Source organism: Telmatherina bonti (genome assembly GCF_933228915.1).
Source record: "Telmatherina bonti genome assembly, chromosome: 7".
Lineage (NCBI taxonomy): Eukaryota > Metazoa > Chordata > Actinopteri > Atheriniformes > Telmatherinidae > Telmatherina > Telmatherina bonti.
In genome coordinates, this window is record NC_136625.1 from 15,152,448 (window position 1) to 15,171,196 (window position 18,749).

General features: G+C 38.4%; 1 protein-coding gene and 1 long non-coding RNA gene across 2 annotated transcripts in view; both read left to right on the top strand.

The window, feature by feature from the left end:
• LOC306758746 overlaps positions 1-1,507 on the top strand; it is a 181,045-nt gene extending 179,538 nt beyond the window's left edge. The window contains exons 2-3 of the long non-coding RNA XR_013771394.1: positions 460-557; positions 723-1,507. This is a non-coding gene — a long non-coding RNA (uncharacterized lncRNA). The remainder of the gene's footprint in view (positions 1-459; positions 558-722) is intronic.
• A 2,575-nt stretch (positions 1,508-4,082) lies between these two features.
• The window catches only part of LOC306758430 (uncharacterized protein), a gene marked incomplete at both ends in the record, with an annotated part of 72,700 nt that continues 58,033 nt past the window's right edge, over positions 4,083-18,749 (top strand). The window contains 11 exons of the mRNA XM_079243758.1: positions 4,083-4,188; positions 4,412-4,515; positions 4,726-4,998; positions 5,337-5,430; positions 6,026-6,183; positions 6,281-6,313; positions 6,415-6,534; positions 6,685-6,735; positions 6,839-6,901; positions 7,066-7,128; positions 7,223-8,824. Of these exons, the coding sequence (XP_079099884.1) occupies positions 4,083-4,188; positions 4,412-4,515; positions 4,726-4,998; positions 5,337-5,430; positions 6,026-6,183; positions 6,281-6,313; positions 6,415-6,534; positions 6,685-6,735; positions 6,839-6,901; positions 7,066-7,128; positions 7,223-8,824 (2,667 nt within the window). The remainder of the gene's footprint in view (positions 4,189-4,411; positions 4,516-4,725; positions 4,999-5,336; positions 5,431-6,025; positions 6,184-6,280; positions 6,314-6,414; positions 6,535-6,684; positions 6,736-6,838; positions 6,902-7,065; positions 7,129-7,222; positions 8,825-18,749) is intronic.

Sequence of the window (18,749 nt, forward strand, 5' to 3'; positions counted from 1 at the left end):
TGAAAAAAAAATATACTGGTCCACCAAACCTTGACTCATGTGGATATGCTGTTCAACCAGTTTCAGAAATTAAACATCAACCCTGTCTGGATTAAAACTCTTTTTCAGAGGTTCAAAGACAACATGCTCAACATCAGGTAAATATTTATATTTATATAAATTATAATTTATTGTTTACTCAGAAAGTTATTGTTAAATAGAGCAGTCACTCATTTAAGACTGTAAAAGCCATAAGTTTATTGACTTGACATCACAGCAAATTATTCTTATGAAGCACATCGCATTTCATTCTTTTGGTATTTAAAGAAAGATTCTTTTATGTTTCATGATAAACCTTTTCTTAATCCAGACTGTGACCTAAACAGGTCAAGTGATCGGCAGATTTAGATTATAATGGTGTTTCATGAGTGTTTTTAGTGCATAAAAACCTCAATTATGTTATTATGTTGTTTGGACCAGGATGTCAGTCCCGTCTCTCTGTGAGGACAGCACTGCTGGACAGCCGGTGAAGAGACAGGATGCTGGGACCAGGAGAACAACAGAGGCTGGCTACAGAGGTCAGTCATATTTTCAGTCAAATCCATGTCGTTTATATTCTTACTTTGGTCACATGATGCTAGAACAATACTGAAGATCTGGTACAGAATTATTGACACCCCTTATCAATAGAATTGCTAAGGTCTAACTTTCTTATAATTGAAAACTTTTGATGTTTGCTTCAGGTCTGTGATACCATCCTGGTGCACGCTGAGGAGCAGCTAAACACGACTGTTGAGGCATGTCCCATGTTGGACAAGGCCAAGGCAGAACTGTCCCTCTTCTACAAGAACAGTGAAGTTAAAGGTTGTGGTGCAGAAGTGCCTCTGTAGCAGTTTCTCATAAAGAACAACCTTCAGATGAGTCACAGCCTTCTCCAGATCATTATGTCAACACCATAACAACTGCTGAATCTGAGAAATGCTTTTCTACTCGACTGTGAGAAACTCCATGACACAGGATCGCCTCAACGCCATGCCATGCTCTTCATGGAGAATAAGCTTGTTGGGGACATTCAGACTTTAATAGGAGGATTATTGAGAGATTTGCCTTAAATAAGGAGAGGAAAACTAAATTCTTCTACCAGTTTTATTTGATCTTTTGTTGTTCTTGGAGAAAACCAAATATGAAATCAGTTCATTCATCAGGTTCTAGTGTTCATTATTTAGTAGTCAAAGAATTATTACTGAATGTAGATTGTTGCAAAAGTCCTGTCAAAAGTTTGAGTGAGGTTAGATTTTTTAAGGAAAGGTATGCTGGTGTTTACTTTCTGTAGCCGCCACCAAAAGCACTTCTCATGCTTATTGTCTTATTAAGGCTTGTGACAAATATTTATGTGTAGATTTGTTTTACCACTGTTTATATTTCAAAATATATTATGAGCTAATTAATGTCTTTTTTTTTTTTTTACAAAAATATTTGTATTAAATAAGATGTTAAATACAATCCTGTCATTATAAAACAAAATTTTCCTTTGAGCTAAATTATGAATTTCTGGTATTTGTCATTGTTGTCATTTTAGGATATAATAAAGTATTTGTGAAATACATAACTTTTAAAGTAGATTTTTTTTTATTGCTATAATTATTGTTTGTCTTCAACAATAGATAGATTTGACAAAGCCCCACCTAAAAAATAATAAAATATATATACACACACACACACACACACATACATATATATATATATATATATATATATATATATATATATATATATATATATATATATATATATATATATATATATATATATATATATATAGAATGTGTGTATGTGTGTGTGTGTGTGTATGTATGTACATGTGGACATTTATGGGTCACTGAATACAAAATATACTGTATTTTTTTTCCATTTTATTTGTTTGTTTATTTTCCTTTATTCATCCATGTCCAAGGTGTCATCACCTTAATCCCCTCCGTCTTCAAGATGACAACGAGGTGTTCTCTGTCTTGTACCACAGTGGTTTGTCTTTCACTGGCACATCCACAAGAAGTGCTTTTTCCAGCTGTCATCCTCATCTTTGTGTTCCAATCCACCTTTTTCTCGTCTCAGCTTTCTCACATCCGGATAATTTTACCGTGGAGCTGCGGAGAAGTGCTTCAATGCTGCGTCACAAAATCATGCAGGCTTTTGTGTATAAAAAAAAAAAAAAAAAAAGCCTTCACTCTCCTGTTTTCCTTATATGGAAGAGAGACTTTTTGTGTTATTTATTTGTTTATTGACACAACAGGGCTGTCATTCATAAAACTAGCAGCATCCCCACAGTCATTATAAAAACAAAAACCACGATTCAGCGAATAACTCCTAAATGTAGTTGATATTCAATAGAAAATTCGTTTTGTAAAACTGGCTTTGTTCAATAAAGTTTATTGAAAAAAAAAAAAAAAAACGTTCGTCAGAGCTGCTGCTGCGCTGCAAACTGCAGGTGCACGTCGGCTCCTTTGATGTGTCCGGTCGGACATCTTGTTTTCTAGAAGCTTCCAGAAGCTTCTCCGGTCTTTCAGATCGAGCTTCTGACCTGACCGCACGTCTCGTTGAGAGCCTGTCTGAATATTGGTGGATTATTGTCACTTCATCCAGAGATTTTCGAGCTTTTCAACCGGGAGAACTTCTTATAAAGCCTTCGTGTCTTCGACTGGTAAGTTTATCATTTTTATTTTGATCAATTAGATGTTTTTCCACCGTGTTGGCTTACTTAGCTTAGCTTAGCTTCGCTTAGCTTAAGTGGACCTTAGCTTCGTGTAGCCTGTAACCTGTTTATCCCTCTGCATTGAAATTATAGTTAGATGTTTTTGGGGTTTTTTTTTTTGTTTGTATTGTTTTGGTTTTTTTTAACGTGAGCTCAAAAAAATATGTCTTAACAGCGAACAGTGTTTTTATTAACTAAATGCCTCTCTTACATGGATATCTAAGCTAAGCTAATTTAGCTTAGGAGATGATTAGAAGTTTTACTGCACATGAATGGAGATATTTGTGCTCCTAGCTCTAAATTTGCTGAGCATTTTATTTAGTTTTTCTGTGAAAATGGCTTTATTTTACTGAAGATTTAGTGAGACGATGCTATAAAGTTGGGATGTTTTTAGATTAAGTTCTGAAGAATCTGAAAATAAATTTAAAAGTTAACAATTTAATTGATATATTAATTGATATATAAGAATAATAATTAATATACTAAGAAATTGTATTACAGAAAAAAGCTAAATAAGACTAAAAATGATCTAAAAAAAAAAAAAACATTTGAGGAATATTAAATCAACTTAGAAAGAGTGGGACAAAGAAAATGACATATCCAGATATTTTGCTGGTAACAGTAGTGTTAAATATGACATGAAAGAGGCAGTCATGAGTATTAGGCTGATTCTGGATTACCAGTCGCTTTACACTCTGTTTTGGTAACTGATATTACTGTAGTTACAGTACTGTGTGGAGGTGTGGGGTAACAATTACAAAACCACACTTATCAAATGTCCAGAAATGATGGGACAGGTTTCATTATAAGCTTATGCTTCTACCCACTCCTTTTGAACATTTTTTCATGTTTTATTTCTGTTTTTGTTTTGTTTTTAGATTTATCATCATGTTCAAATCAACTTTTAAACCTAAATTTTCTAGTAAAATATTTTTGCCTGATAGTAGTTACACTTAAATCTATGAGGGTGGAACACACAAGTTAATGGTTGGATTACTGCATGTTATCCAACACATGACATAGAGGCAATAAAAATTTATTATGAATGTGTCACTCTTCCATAATTGTGTGTGATTTACCTTCTGTTTAGTCTTGTGGAGTTTTATTTGGTAGAAGCAGAAATATGTTGTCTTCATTGCAATTGATGATGGCTTGCAAATGTTTGTGTTATACCAGTATCATTCTGTTGTTTTCTTTATGCTTATTTTTCTGTATTTTGTCTAACCTATTTTCTCTTTTTATACAGCTTTTGTGTAAGACTGTTTGTGTGAGCGCCTGTCTCTCTGTTGGGGGTGTTTGTGTGTGCGCGAGTGAGTGTGTGTTGTGGTTTCTTTTTTTTTTTTTTTTTGCAGAGATGCCGAGAAAGAAGAACTTCCGGAGATGCCAGGCAGCCATGAGGAGGGCAGCCAACAGACTGACGATCGAGGCCTCTCCTCAGCCTCCCGAGGTCCACTGTGCGCGTATGTATCTCTTATTCGCACCTTATCTGCCTGTATTCATATTTCATATATTTTTATACTTTATATTCATATATTTTTTATCTTTGTATATTTTAATAGTTTTTACTGTATGGCTACCCCTGCACAACAATTGCCTGCCTAATAAAGTTCTTATCCAAGCATTTTATGTACTTTTAGTTAGTTGTTATTCTGTTATTGATCTATTTTCTCTGTATGTCTGTAGCGCACGGAACTGGGCACCGACATCAGGTGGAGAAGTGGGAGACGTCGGTGTTCACCGGGCGGCAGCACAAACTGGTCCTCCCGCAGGAGTCCCACGGCAAGAAGGTAATGTTGTGTTTGAAATAGACTAACATAATAGTTACCCAAGTGAACAGTACATGTTGAAATAAATACAAAAATCTTCTCATTCAGGTGGTCTTAGCCATTGGTGACTCCCATCTTCGAAGCCTTGCAGGTATTTACATCACTATTTTGTATGTTCAATAAAGTATTCATTTGTGCTGTATTGATGTGTTTTATAAAAATGTTTTACAGATAAAAACAATTACAGTAGAAACCTTCTTTGATTTTATTTTAGATGGCATCGTGCAGGTCGACGGGGAGCGTCTGGCGTGGGGGTTCATGTCAACGCCCGGAGCTGGTGCCCGAGAGTTGAGGACAGAGGTGATTAACGCAGTAGTCCCTCTGACACCCGACTTGGTGTGCGTTTTAGCTCCGAGCAATGACTTGACTTCCAAGCACACCATCGGTCACGTGGCTGCAGACTTTGAGAGGTACCTGGCCGCCGTCTGCAGTCGCTGGCCTAAGGTAAGCACACCCTGAAATTACAGTCTTTGTGGCAGGCATGATTAGCTTCTCCCTTGTATTTTACATGTAAAAGCTGTTTTCTCTGAATACAGCTCAAACACTTATGTAAAATGCATATTTTTGTTTTTAATGTTTTGATACTGCATATGTAAGAGCAGTCTTTGAGAAGTCTGTTTTCCTAAATGACTAAAAGTGTTTTTGCAGTATGTTTAAACTCAGTAGTGTGAACAGAATTTCATCCGATAAAAGTTGACAGAAAAATGTGTAAATTGATAGCCTTCTGACTGTTCAAGAAAAGATCAGAAAACGAGAGATGTTGATGAGTTGTTTCTCTACAGGTGTGTGTGCTGGACTTTCCCCCGAGGCTGACTGTCGAGGAATCCCTGCAAGAGCTCTACCGTCAGGAGTTTCACCGCGTGGCAACCCGCATGGGTACGTTAAAATATGTACTTGTGCTGTTGCATGTTTATCAAAGAAGACATCAGACATGTGTCGTGATTGTATTTTCCTTCAGCATCGTGGTATATAGATGTATGTAATTGTGTTGTTTTGCAAGCATAAAGAGCTGTGCTATGTGTTTTTCTTTGAAAGCTGTGAAGTACTACCACCTCGTGGATTACTTCCCCCGACGTTGCCTCAGCATGTGGAGTCATGATGGTGTAAGTAAATCTTTTGTCTTGATGAAGTTTGATGCACTCATGCTCAAGTCAGTGGCTGGGATGGAATCCAGGACCTTCTGATCCAGAGATGAAAAACTGTTTGAATAGAGCTGTGTGTATTTAGTGAGAGATGTTGTGGAGAAACTTAACATTTCATTCATGTCGTCGTACTAGGTGCACCTGAGTGATGACGTCGGGATGGTGCGCTTTGCAGAGTTGCTGTTCGACGTCGCTTACCTGGTTTGCCCTTTTTCATTTAAAACACTTTTTACCTTACAAACATTCAGCTGGATGTGATTTTGGCTGCTGACCAAGTATGTAAAAAGCTATATTGTTTATAATTATTATGTCTTCATTTTTTATTGAAGCAACTGGAGACCGTGCCACCAGCCCCCCCGGTGTGTCGTCCGTCACCACCTCCTCGCTTCACTCCCCGTGTGGTTGTGAAGGGAGAGGTGCGTGTCCGTCGGAGTCCAGGCCCCGAGGAGTGGATTGCTGTTCGTCCGGGCGGCAAGGTAATAATATGGCAGGAAATGTCACAGCTCTAAGGTTTTTATTGTTGTCACTGTTCCACAGACAAAAATTATCCGTGTTTATATTTTTAATTTTTTTTTTTTTTTCAGTCCTCTGGAAAATGCAGTGCAGTTCAGCGGGAGGTCAGTGTGATAATTGTACAGAAAGACGTTTGAAGAAATGTTTGCTCCAATTGGAAAAGCAGTAAAAGTCACTGCTTATGTTTCTGTTTTTGTATTTCTAGCTTGCTGGCATCCCCCTGAATCCTGTGCTGTTCAGCAGTGAGATGTTGGAGGAGATGGAGAAGGTTTCACCATCAAATCTGACATCTCCTGCTGTCTTCGCTGGTGTTTCACCACCAAAGGTAAAGTGCATAAAGACAAACATGTTTATGGGTTGTCATAAAATGTTTTGTTCTGAAAGAGTCATTGATTAACGATAGACTTCTATAATGCTGAATGTGTTCAGTGTCCATATCAAATTCACGGTGTGCAAATCTTTGTGTTTTGGACAGAGGCGGCGCGTGAAACACCAGTCCAAGAGGACTCGCCCGGACAAGCGAAGGGTAAGGAGATTTGGCAATGAAAATTTTTGTATTGAATCTTTTTCCTGTGACGATGTAGTAAAATAAAGTTGTTGTTTTTTTGTTGTTTTTTTTTAATCCCCAGACCGAGACGACATCCAGCCGAGGGATGTCGTCTGACTCCAAGGCTACTGTGGAGTCGAAGAAGGTAAGAAATGTTAATTTGTGTTTAAAGGTCTTTTTAAATTATAAATATGTGTATATGTTCATATTTCTGTATTGTATGGGGGGGAAAAAATTTCTCATGTATTTTATTTATTTCTATTTTGGGTATATGTAAAGTAAAATACACTTGTTTTGGTTTCTCTTTAGACCGACACTTCATCCAGCCGGGGGTCGTCGTCGGAGTCCGAGACCACTGTGGAGGTGAAGACGGTAAGGAATATTATTCTTAAAGACTAGCATCAAATATTTTATGATTACACATGACAGTGTTTTGAGCCCATTGCTTGTTGATTTCCTTGCTTAGGTTGAGACATCACAGAGCCAGGGTGTGTTGTCTTCTACTGATGAAGATGAGGAAGCTACTGTGGAGGTAAGTGAGGTGAGTATGGCTAATGCTGATGTTGTTCGGGGTTCATTTCACCAGGGGCACGGTCAGTTTAGGAATCCAGGAGTTCAGTGCATGGCGATAGCTTTGGTCAGTTTAGCCAGACATATGGTGTCTAGTGTGATGAATTGGAGGACACAAGATTTAGATTTAGCTCTGTGGTTAGGAGATGACCTCTATAGTGATCTAAAGGACCGTGGTATAATCCCTTCAGGAGAAAACTTTTTGATGGTCCCAGAGTTGCCGAGACAGAGGGTTTTGTACTGGCAGAACTTTAAGTTTGAGTTCCCCGATACTCTGAGTGGGGATGTCACTGTGACTGAGGGAGAGTTTATTGAGTGTGGAGCATATGTGACTTTAGAAAATGGGCTGGAAAGGATGCTATCTCAGTACCAGACATGTCTTTTGACCTTGTGTTCAAATACATGTGCTGTCATATCTGCTGGTGGTAGGTATGCCGTGGTAGACTCTCATTCCCGTAGTGCTACTGGCCTGTTGGACGTCAATGGTACCAGTGTAGTTTTGTACTTTGGTTCCATTAGGGAAGTGTTTAATCACTTCAGTCGTTTGGCAGTGATGTTAGGTGGTCGTAGCAAGCCTTTTGAGATCAATGGTGTTGATGTTAGCAGGGAGTGTGTTGACGATGTGCCGAGTAGCATATTTGGTTGTGATTCTGATGATGACAAGCGAGGTGTAAAACGTCAGGTGTCAGCAGATTGGGATGAAACAGACCTTTCCAGCCCATCTGAACATGTGGCAAAGAAACGTCATCATGTTTCAGATGAAGAGTTTGCTGTTGAGGAACAGGTTTTCTTAAGTCAGCTAGTTAGTTCAGATGTGGAGCTAGTCAGTGAAGAACATGAACAGCTTATGTTTAACCCTCTCTGTGAAAGTACTTGCCAAAGCTTGTGTACCAAATTAAAAATAGAGTATGAAAGTGTAAATAGTGCTGCGTCTAGTCGTGTCGGCGTGTTAGGCGTTCCGTGCCAAAATAGAGACATAGTTGCTGACGGTAGCTGCTACTTTAGGGCCGTTTCTCAGGCAGTGAGTGGCACACAAAAGCATCACATCAAAATTAGGAGAGCGGTTATTAAACATTTAATAAAAAATGACTACCAATATAGAACTAGTCTAAGAGAAGGTTATTCCTCTGTGGCAGAGTACATAGACAAATCAAAAATGAAATACGTTAGCACCTGGGCCACAGAATTAGAAATCCAAGCGACAGCAGATTTATTGGGCATTAATGTATTTACATTTTATGGTGGTCGTTGGTTAAAGTATGGATGCAGTAGCAGTGTGTCAGAAAAATCCATTTATTTGGAAAACTGCCTGGGTAATCATTATGAGACTGTAGTTTGTGTTAAAGAACCTGAACTAGAAAGTTGTTATGAGTACTGTAAAGTAGATTGTTCAGAAGCGTATCGTACTAGATTGTCAGGCAAAGGTTTAAGTAGAGAGGCTTCACCTGAAAGTGACACATCCAGTTACAAAAAGAACTATATGTCAAAATATCGAAACGTAATGAGAAAAACTCAAATTAAGGATATAAATAAAATAAAATATGCAGTTGATGCGCGTCACCGGGAAAACGTGAAGGACCAAAAGAAAAGAAAATATGCTCAGGATGCGCATCATCGGCAAAACGTGAAGGAAAAAAGCAAAATAAAATATGCAAAGGATGCGCGTCACCGACAAATCGTGAAGGACCAGAGCAAAATAAAATATGCAAAGGATGCGCGTCACCGACAAATCGTGAAGGACCAGAGCAAAATAAAATATGCAAAGGATGCGCGTCACAGAGAAATGGTTAAAAGAGTAGTGAAATTAAAGAGGCAAGAAATAAAAGACAAAGATAAAACACAGAATATTGAGTTCTTCACAGAGAGGTTTTTAAACAAAGTTGAAGATGGTCCAGAGTATGTCTGTTGTGTCTGTTTCAGGCTGTTGTTTCCCCATCAGGTGTTGAGTTGTAGGAAGGCTGCCTATAACAAGACTAAGATAATAGCTTCTTTAGCAGATAGGTGTATTAGAACTGACTATTTACATGAATGTAGTGAGGATTGTGTTCAGCCCTGTCAGATAATGAGTTCTAGTAGAGGACATCTTTGGATTTGTTACACTTGTCGCCATAAAATTTCAAATGGCAAAATGCCTGCTGAAAGTGTAACAAATAATTTGGCAGTAGATCCAGTTCCCCCAGAATTAGCTTGTTTAAATAGGTTAGAACAACATTTGATTGCTTTAAATATTCCGTTCATGAAAATGCTCGCGTTGCCCAAAGGCGGCCAAAATGGAGTTCATGGACCAGTAACCTGCGTTCCATCAAACGTAGTTCAGACATCTAACATGTTGCCCCGCTCAAATATGGAGGGCTCTTTATTGGCAGTAAAATTAAAACGCAAGTTAACTTATAAAGGCCATTATGAGTATGAGTTTGTAGATACGATGCACATTCGGCAAGCTTTACGGGTTTTAAAGCAATCAAATAAGTTTTATAAAGACATAGATTTTAATGAGGAATGGGTGAATGAGTTGTGTAGCTTAGACCATCTTGAGGATGAAGAAAAGGAAAAGAAGGAAGTAGTTGAGAGTGCTGCAGATGATGCTGACAATGAGGACATGCTGCATGATCGGCAGCAACATTGCATGTTTTCAGACACGTGTCTGATGCCTGTAGATATTGGTCAGGAAGTTTTAGATCAGTATTTTGACAGTATAGTTAATGTTGCACCAGCTGAGGGCAATAACCCAGTTAAGTTGTTGTCGGATCATGAAAATGAAGCAAAGTGTTTCCCGGTGTTGTTTCCTAGTGGTCGTAATATGTATCATGAAAGGCGTGCTTATGATGTGACATTGTCGCGTTACTTTAACAACAGAATTCTACATGCTGATAGAAGGTTTGCGCAGAATATTGAGTATATTTTCTTTGCTCAGTACATGTCTGAGGTAGAGCAAGTTGTTTCTAAGGTTAGCATAGCATTAAGAAAAGGAAAAGGAGGTGAGGTGAATGTAGAAAATGAGGAGTCCCTGAAGCAGTTGTTAGAGGTGGATGATGGTTTCCGGTTTCTTAAGCCTATTAGAGGGACTCCAGCCTTTTGGCAGGGAGTACAGAAAGACCTGATGGCCTGTGTTCGGCAACTTGGGATTCCAACGTGGTTTTGTTCATTCTCTTCCGCGGATCTGAGATGGCAAAACCTTCTTAAAACGATTTTAAAACAGGAAGGTCGAACACAAACATTAGAAGACTTGGAGTGGACTGATAGATGTGATCTGTTGCGACGTAATCCTGTCACTGCCGCCAGAATGTTTGATTTCCGCTGGCATTGTTTTCTGAAGGAGGTCCTTATGTCTCCTTCAAATCCAATAGGAAAAATTATTGATTACTTTTACCGGGTAGAGTTTCAATGCCGCGGGAGTCCTCATGTGCACTGTCTTTTCTGGATAGAAAATGCACCTAAAATAGATACAAACACAGATGAAGAAGTGGTAGCTTTTATTGATAAGTATGTAACATGTGAGCTACCAGCACAGGATGAGACATTATTGGAGAAGGTCACATCTGTGCAGCAACATTCAAAGAGACATTCAAAAAGTTGTAAAAAAGGTGGCACTGAATGTCGCTTTAATTTCCCCAGACCAGTGTCAGGTAGGACATTTGTTGTTAATGTTAATTTGAATCCAAATGAGTGTGATAAATGCAAGAAACGAAAACAAAAGAAAATAAGTGATTCAGATTCTGATTCGGATAAAAAATATGAAGTAAAAAGGTGCACATGTGGTAATGAGTACTATTATAACCTGCTTAAGGTAGATAAGGATTTGGCATTAAAAACTCTGGAGGCAGTGAAAAAAGCGGTAAAAGAGGAGACTTTTAATAGTCTAGATGAGTTGTTCCAGCATCTAAATATTAATCAGCAAATATTTGAGATTTGTTACAAGCGACTGAATATGTGCAAAACCAAAATTATTTATAAAAGAGACATTAAAGAGGCATGGATAAATCCATATAACAAGTCTCTTTTAAAATGCTGGAATGCAAATTTAGATATTCAATATGTAACCGATGCGTACGCCGTTATAGTTTACATTATTTCATACATCAGTAAATCAGAAAAAGAGGTAGGACTGTTACTTAGTAAAGCGCATAAAGAAGCGACAAAAGATGGAAACGTGAATGCTCAACATGCACTGAAAACAATTGGCAGCGTTTATCTCAACAGTCGTGACGTGTCTGCTCAAGAGGCAGTTTATAGATTAACGGGAATGCATTTAAAGGAGAATTCACGTAAAGTAGAGTTTATACCAACAGGGGACAAAATAGTTAAAATGAGTAAACCGATTAGTTTAATCCAAGAAAGTGGACTATCTGGAGACGACGTGTGGATGGTTAGTGTCGTAGATCGCTATAAAAGTAGGCCTAATAATAGCACTTTTAATGATATGTGCATTGCGACGTTCGTGTCTGAATATCGTGTTATGAGAGGAAATGAAAAGTCAAAGGATGCGATACAGTTGCAAAGGGGGTTAGGGTTTATTCTAAAACGAACACGAACAAAACCCGCTGTAGTTCGTTATGCGCGCTTTTCAAAAACAAAAAACCCCGAATTATATTACAAAAGTCAGTTACAGTTGTTTCTTCCATACCGCGTAGACGACGATCTAAAAGCTGCTGACTGTGCGACGTTCGAACAGTTTTATGAAAATGGTTCCGTGATCTTTAGTGATGGATCAGAACACACAGTTAAATCTGTCGTCGATGAGAATAGGAACAAATTCGAGGTAGAAGATTCAGACGAATTAGAAGAGTTACAGAATAAACTTGAAAATGAGGAAGGCCCAGTAGATGCTTGGGCAAATCTCTGCCCTGAACAGGAAGTAGAGCGTTTAGAATGTAAAGAAGAAGTTAAAGCAAAAGAACAGGCACCAGAGGAAGATGTAGAAGTAGGTCAGGAGCCCATCGACAACATTCCAGATTTAGCTCTTAGGAACGATCAGGCGTGTCAGTTAGAAAAAACTAATAACCTAATGAGTAGAAGTGAGGGCCTAGAATTAATTAGATCTCTGAATGAGAAGCAGCTCTCGGTCTTTTATAAAATCCGCAACTGGTGTTTAGACAAAGTAAATGGTAGAAACCCAGAACCCCTCCACGTGTTTATATCTGGAGGAGCTGGAGTCGGAAAGAGCTACCTAGTTAGAGCGATTCAGTATGAGGCTATGAGGTTATTGTCACCAACTTGTCAGAAGCCAGATAATATTTGTGTTTTATTAACGGCTCCTACAGGAATAGCTGCTTATCATTTAAATGCAGCGACTATCCACAGTACATTTGGCATTGGCAAAGACGTCAGCCTTCCTTACACACCTTTGAGTGAGGAAAAGCTGAACTCTTTGCGTGTTAAATATGCTGATTTGCAGATAGTCATAATTGACGAAATCTCCATGGTCAATCATAATCTATTGGCTTATATCCATGGCAGATTGAGACAAATCAAACAAACTGGTGACTATAACCCTTTCGGTAACGTCAGCATTATCGCGGTCGGAGATTTTTATCAGTTGCCCCCGGTAAAGGGAAAAGCGTTGTATGTGCAGGATGTAAATATGACGTTGTGGTCTAGTTTATTTCAGCTCGTCGAGTTAACAACAGTCGTTCGGCAACAAGATGAAGAGTTTGCGCAATTATTAAATAGGATGCGAACGCATAAAAAAGGCACACAGATGTTAGCACGCGATATAAACATCTTGAAAAAGTGTGAAACAGGTGAAGAGAGCACAGCCTTACACATTTTTGCTACAAATTCCCAGGTTGATGAATATAATGAGAAACAGTTAACAAGCATATGTCCTGACTACATAATTATAACTGCTCAGGACTTTGGTTACAATAAAAAAACTGGTAAATTAGAATTAAAGTCAGATCATCATGTTAGGGCCAAGAAAACTAGTTTACCAAGGGAGTTGTATTTGGGTAAAAATGCTCGAGTCATGTTGTCTCAGAACATTGATGTAAATGATGGTTTAGTAAATGGTGTATGTGGCACAGTGATTCACATTGAACAGCCTGTTAAAAATGAGTTTCCTCTCAGAGTTTATGTTAAATTTGATGATGAGAAGATAGGCATCAAGACGAAGAAACAAACCACTTATCCATCAGCAGAGTTAGTAGGTTCAGTACCAATTGAACCTCAGGAAGAGAGAGCCAATAAAAAAGGCATGAGACGACAGTTTCCATTAAAGTTAGCCTGGGCCTGTACTGTACACAAAGTACAGGGCCTAACAGTAGATAGTGCTGTCGTCTCTTTAGCTAAGATCTTTGCACCAGGACAGGCTTATGTGGCATTAAGTAGAGTTAGAAGCTTGTCTGGTTTGATTATTCAGAAGTTTAAAGAAAAAGTTGTTTATTGTAATGACAGCATTAAAGAGGCCATCAATAATATGCCACCATTTATATCTGAAAGCCACACAGTAGAAAAGGATGGTTTTAGAGTATTTCTAATGAATGTTCAGAGTTTAAATCGCCATGTTTCAGATTTGGCCCACTGTACACAGCATTTGCAGCCTAACTGTATTGCTGTGACAGAGACATGGATACCTGCTGATGTTAGCTTAGATTCTGTAGAAATCACTGGATATAGGTTTAGTAATGCTCCACGTAGTTTAGCCTACACAAACATTAATCCAGTGTTAACTTCACTTAAAAGTCAACAGCGTGGTGGCGTTGGTATGTACTGTGACAGTAATGTAGAATTTGAAAGTGTCACAGTAGCAGGTTTAAATGTAGAGTGTTTAGCTGTAAAATGTGCCACATACAACATTTTAATAGCAGTCATTTACAGGCCACCATCATATCCTGTTTCTCTCTTTTTCAGACATTTTGAAGCATTGCTAAATGTATTAGAGTCACATAGTGGAACAATAGTTGTTTTTGGTGATTTCAATGAGGACATTTTGAAGTCCTCAACAATTTGTCAGAAAATGAAAGACAGAGGATATGAACAACATGTTTCGTCAGCCACAACAGAGAAAGGCACCTTAATTGACCATGTTTATGTTAAAAATAGTAATTATAGAGTAGAAGCGGTAGTGGTGCCTACATATTTTAGTGATCATGAGGGCATCATATGTTCCTTTAAGTAAGGCAGCCCACATGCTTTTAACTTAAGAAATGTTTTCTCCACTGTCAATATATTTAACATGTAGTTGCTGTGCTGCTCTTCACCTGAGTTCCCTGTTTGAAATCATTTGCGCGTAATAAGTTAATTTAGTCCTCTCTTGGTATCCATTATATTGTGTACAACTGTTAGTCCATGTTCCAAGGTATTCTGTGCTCCCTGTCTAGGAAGTAGTGAAAGTGTTAAAATAGTTAGATTTGTTGGTGGTTGAATAGAAAATAAATGGTTTTTAATTTGTTAGTGTTAGTGTAGTGTAGCGATCCAAGTTGCAAAGTTGTCGATACAGGCTTTGTTGCGCTGTGTGGTTAGGTTGTTGGATGTTGTTTAGGATCATGCCTCTTTTTCTATTGGTTTTATTAAATTGGATCATTTTAGTTGTATGTAACTGTTGTGTTTAAGTGTAATTACAGAGATAATTAAGTGAACAGGTAACTGCAGCCAAGGTAGGTACACAAGTAAATGTAAGTATTCATTATCCTATACAGTTACTTTTTCACACAATTAGACTCGTGACACACTTCAGTAAGTCTTGGTTTAAAAAAAATATTCTTGAGTGTTTTTATATCTGGTTTATATTAGTAGTTTATCTTTAGCTAACAGAAGCCAATGATGAACAAAGTTACACTGAGCTCTGTTGGTGGTCCTGATCCTCATTAGGCCTGTGAAGAGCATGAAAAAAGCTGTAACCTGAGGCTTCATATTTAATAGTTGCACTGTGTATTTACGGTTATTACAGAGGCACAGTCGCTGTATCCTTGTTAGACCTTGACCAGTCTGTAGCATTAGTATCGCTTGTGTTATAGTAATCCAAAACTGTATTTTATAGTGTTACTATATTGAGTAGAGAAGTGATGTCTAGAATAAAACATTGCCTGATGCAATTATGTATCTTTCATGTGATTGATGCTTGCAATATGCATGTGTGTGTATGCGTGCGGGGCATATGTACATTTACATATGCACACACTCATACATTTTTTTTGTCATTTCCCTAGGAGACTTTGGCTTGTAGCAGTTGGCAAGAAGGTGTTCACCAAGATGAATTGGAAGACAGTCTTTTGTATTATTTTCCCTAATTTTTCCCTTTCTTATTTTTTTAACCCATTACATATCCTGTGTATAGTGGTAAAAATAAACTGTAGAATTGTAGCAACAGTGGAGTTTAGATAATAGTCTATACATAGCATTTTTTAATGAACTTGAGTTCTAATTTGTTGCCATATGAATAAATTCCTTTTTAAGTTATACAGCATGTCTTTGGAGTTTTTGTCGGTCATGGTACAAAAAAATAATGCAAATGAGAAAAAAATATTGTATAGATATGATGTATCTGTTGTAATTGGTGAACTGGTTTACTATAAACACATGAATGTTATGGTCAAAACGGATTATAATAAACCAATTTTTTGCTATTTATTTTCTAACAAAAGTCTGAAGTAAATATTTAGTCATTGAAAATATTTGTCATTGGTTAGGGCACACACAGTTGTTTTCTGAGCATTTGCACTCAATTGTAAAAACTTGAAATACACAGCATTTTATCAGAGTCATGGTGAGTGTGAAGTGTGCAGAAATAAAGGTAGGTGCAGGAGCACTGTGAACCCCAAGGAAGAATGTACAGCTGACAAAGGAGGTCATGTTATTTATTGCTGCAAAGCATTTTCCATGAATTTATGTAGAATTATTTTGTATTCACAAAATGCATGTTTTATGCTAAAAGACTTTATAAAACAAAATGGAAGAAATTCAGAAGACATCAAAAATACAACATGGTGATATACTTGCTAACATGATCTGCTTAGTAATAATGGTTGTGTTATTGTAGCCAGCTAACCTTTTTGATTACATACTGGCATTTTGGTTAGCACTATGGCCCCCCGCCGACCATATCGTGCCTATTTAGGCAGAGTATAATGTGGTTGGAAGCAAAAAGGAAAATAAATGCTGCCAATTTTAGTGTATATATGGGTGAATTTTACTTTATGAGAGAGGACTGTTTTTCTGTGGGTTGCCATTCCTATTGGAAAGATTGGAATAACTTTTGATCCCCATCGTGTGACAAAGCTCCCTGCTGTCATCTGCAGGAATCCCAATCAGTCAGTCAATCAATTTTCTTTAAACACAATATGCATTCAGTAAACAAATGGACACAAAATCCAAGATGGCAGACAATCTGTTGCCATGGTAATGGACTTTATGGACTACTTTTGCTGTTCTTGTGTTATACGTGTGGCAAATTTCATTTTCCCCCATCAAAGTGGAGATTTGGGGACCCACATGACCCCCCCTATAAGCAGCCCCCACAGTGCATAGTGTAATGTGTCATGGGCCTAACAAATATAAATGCTGTAAATATTGGTGCAGATCACATGTATTTCTGCAGAGATGTGAGTAAACTGTTTTGCATGGAGAGAAGGCTTTGTTTCATTGGTTGCCATGGTAACACCGTTTCTCCTATTAGAAAGATTAGAACAACTTTTGATCTTGTCACTAAGCTTACTTCCAAATTTGGAGTCAGTCGCATAAATTCCCACAAAATTGTTTAGGTACAGTGTGCAATAAGTGGGGGAAAAAAAAAAAGCTTTAAAACGGCAGGATGGCGGACACCCTGTTGCCATTCCAACAGGTGCGTAATGGACTTTTATACTCCATGTGAGTTATTATCTGTGCGGAATTTGAATTTCCTACGTAAAAGTAGACACGAGTCGCATGAAGCTCCTCAGACTACTTCGTTCAAATACAATGCGCTTCAAGTGATAAAAAGTGCATAAATGGTAAGATGGCGGACAACCCGTTGTACTGGTAACAGGTGCTTAATTGAGTTTTTTTTTTGCTTGTCTTGGGTTAATACATGTGTGCCAAATTTCATAGCCCTCTGTCAAAGTAGTTGTTCCGGACCCTCGGGGACCCCCCCCCCCCCCCCCTCCACAATGCATGTTCCAATGTGTTAAGGACCTACCAAATATGAAAGTTTACATTTTTGGTGCAGATCGCATGCATTTTTGCAGAGATATAAGCAAACCGTCTTTCATGGCGAGAACACATTTTTCCATGGGTTGCCACAGTGACACGTTCTGTCCTGTTGGAAAGATTTCACTAACTTTTGTTCCCCATCTTGTAACGAAGCTCCTTGCTGAGCATGGAGTCAATCGCATGAATTCCCTCAGACTAGTTTGTTCAAATATGATGCACTTAAAGTGATCAAAAGGGCACAAACGCCAAGATGGCGGACACACCGTTGCCATGGTAACAGGTTCTTAATTGACTTTTTTTGCTCGTCTTGGTTACTTATACATGTGTACCAAATTTCATAGCCCTAGGTCAAAGTAGACGATAGGGGCCCCTAGGGGCCCCCCACAAAATGCACTCCCCCCACAATACATATTACAATGCGTGAAGGACCTACCAAATATGAATTATTTTAATTTTGGTTCCGATCGGATGTATTTCTGCAGAGATATAAGCAAACCGTGTTTCATGGCGAGAACGCAGTTTTACATGGGTTGCCACGTTAACACGCTTTCTCCTATCAGAAAGATTTGAATAACTTTTGGTCCCCATCTTGTCACGAAGCTCCATGGCGAATGTGGAGCCAATAGCATGAATCCCCTCAGACTAGTTCGTTCAAATACGATGCGCTTAAAGTGATAAAAAGGGCATAAACGCCAAGATGGCGGACACCCTGTATCCGTGGTAACAGGTTCTTAATAGAGTTTTTTGCTCGTCTTGGTTACTTATACATGTGTGCCGAATTTCGTAGCCATAGCTCAAAGTAGACGATCGGGCCCCTAGGGGCCCCCCCAAAAAGTGCCCCCCCCCCACAATACATTCTATAATGTGTTAAGGACCTCACAAATATGAATAGTTAAAGTTTTGGTGCACATCGCATGAATTTGTGCAAAGATATAAGCAAACCGTGTTTCATGGCGAGAAGGTTTTTTTTCCAAGATGGCGGACACTCCGTTGCCATGGTAACAGGTGCTTAATATAGTTTTTTGCTTGTGTAGGGTTGATACACATGTGTGCCGAATTTCGTAGCCCTAGCTCAAAGTAGATGATCGGGCCCCTAGGGGCCCCCCCAAAATGTGCACCCCCCCACAATACACATTACAATGCTTTAAGGACCTACCAAATATGAATTATTGGAATTCTGGTTCCAATCGGATGCACTTCTGCAGAGATATAAGCAAACCGTGTTTCATGGCGAGATCGCTTTTTTCCATGGGTTGCCACGGTAACATGCTTTCTCCTATCGGAAAGATTTGAATAAC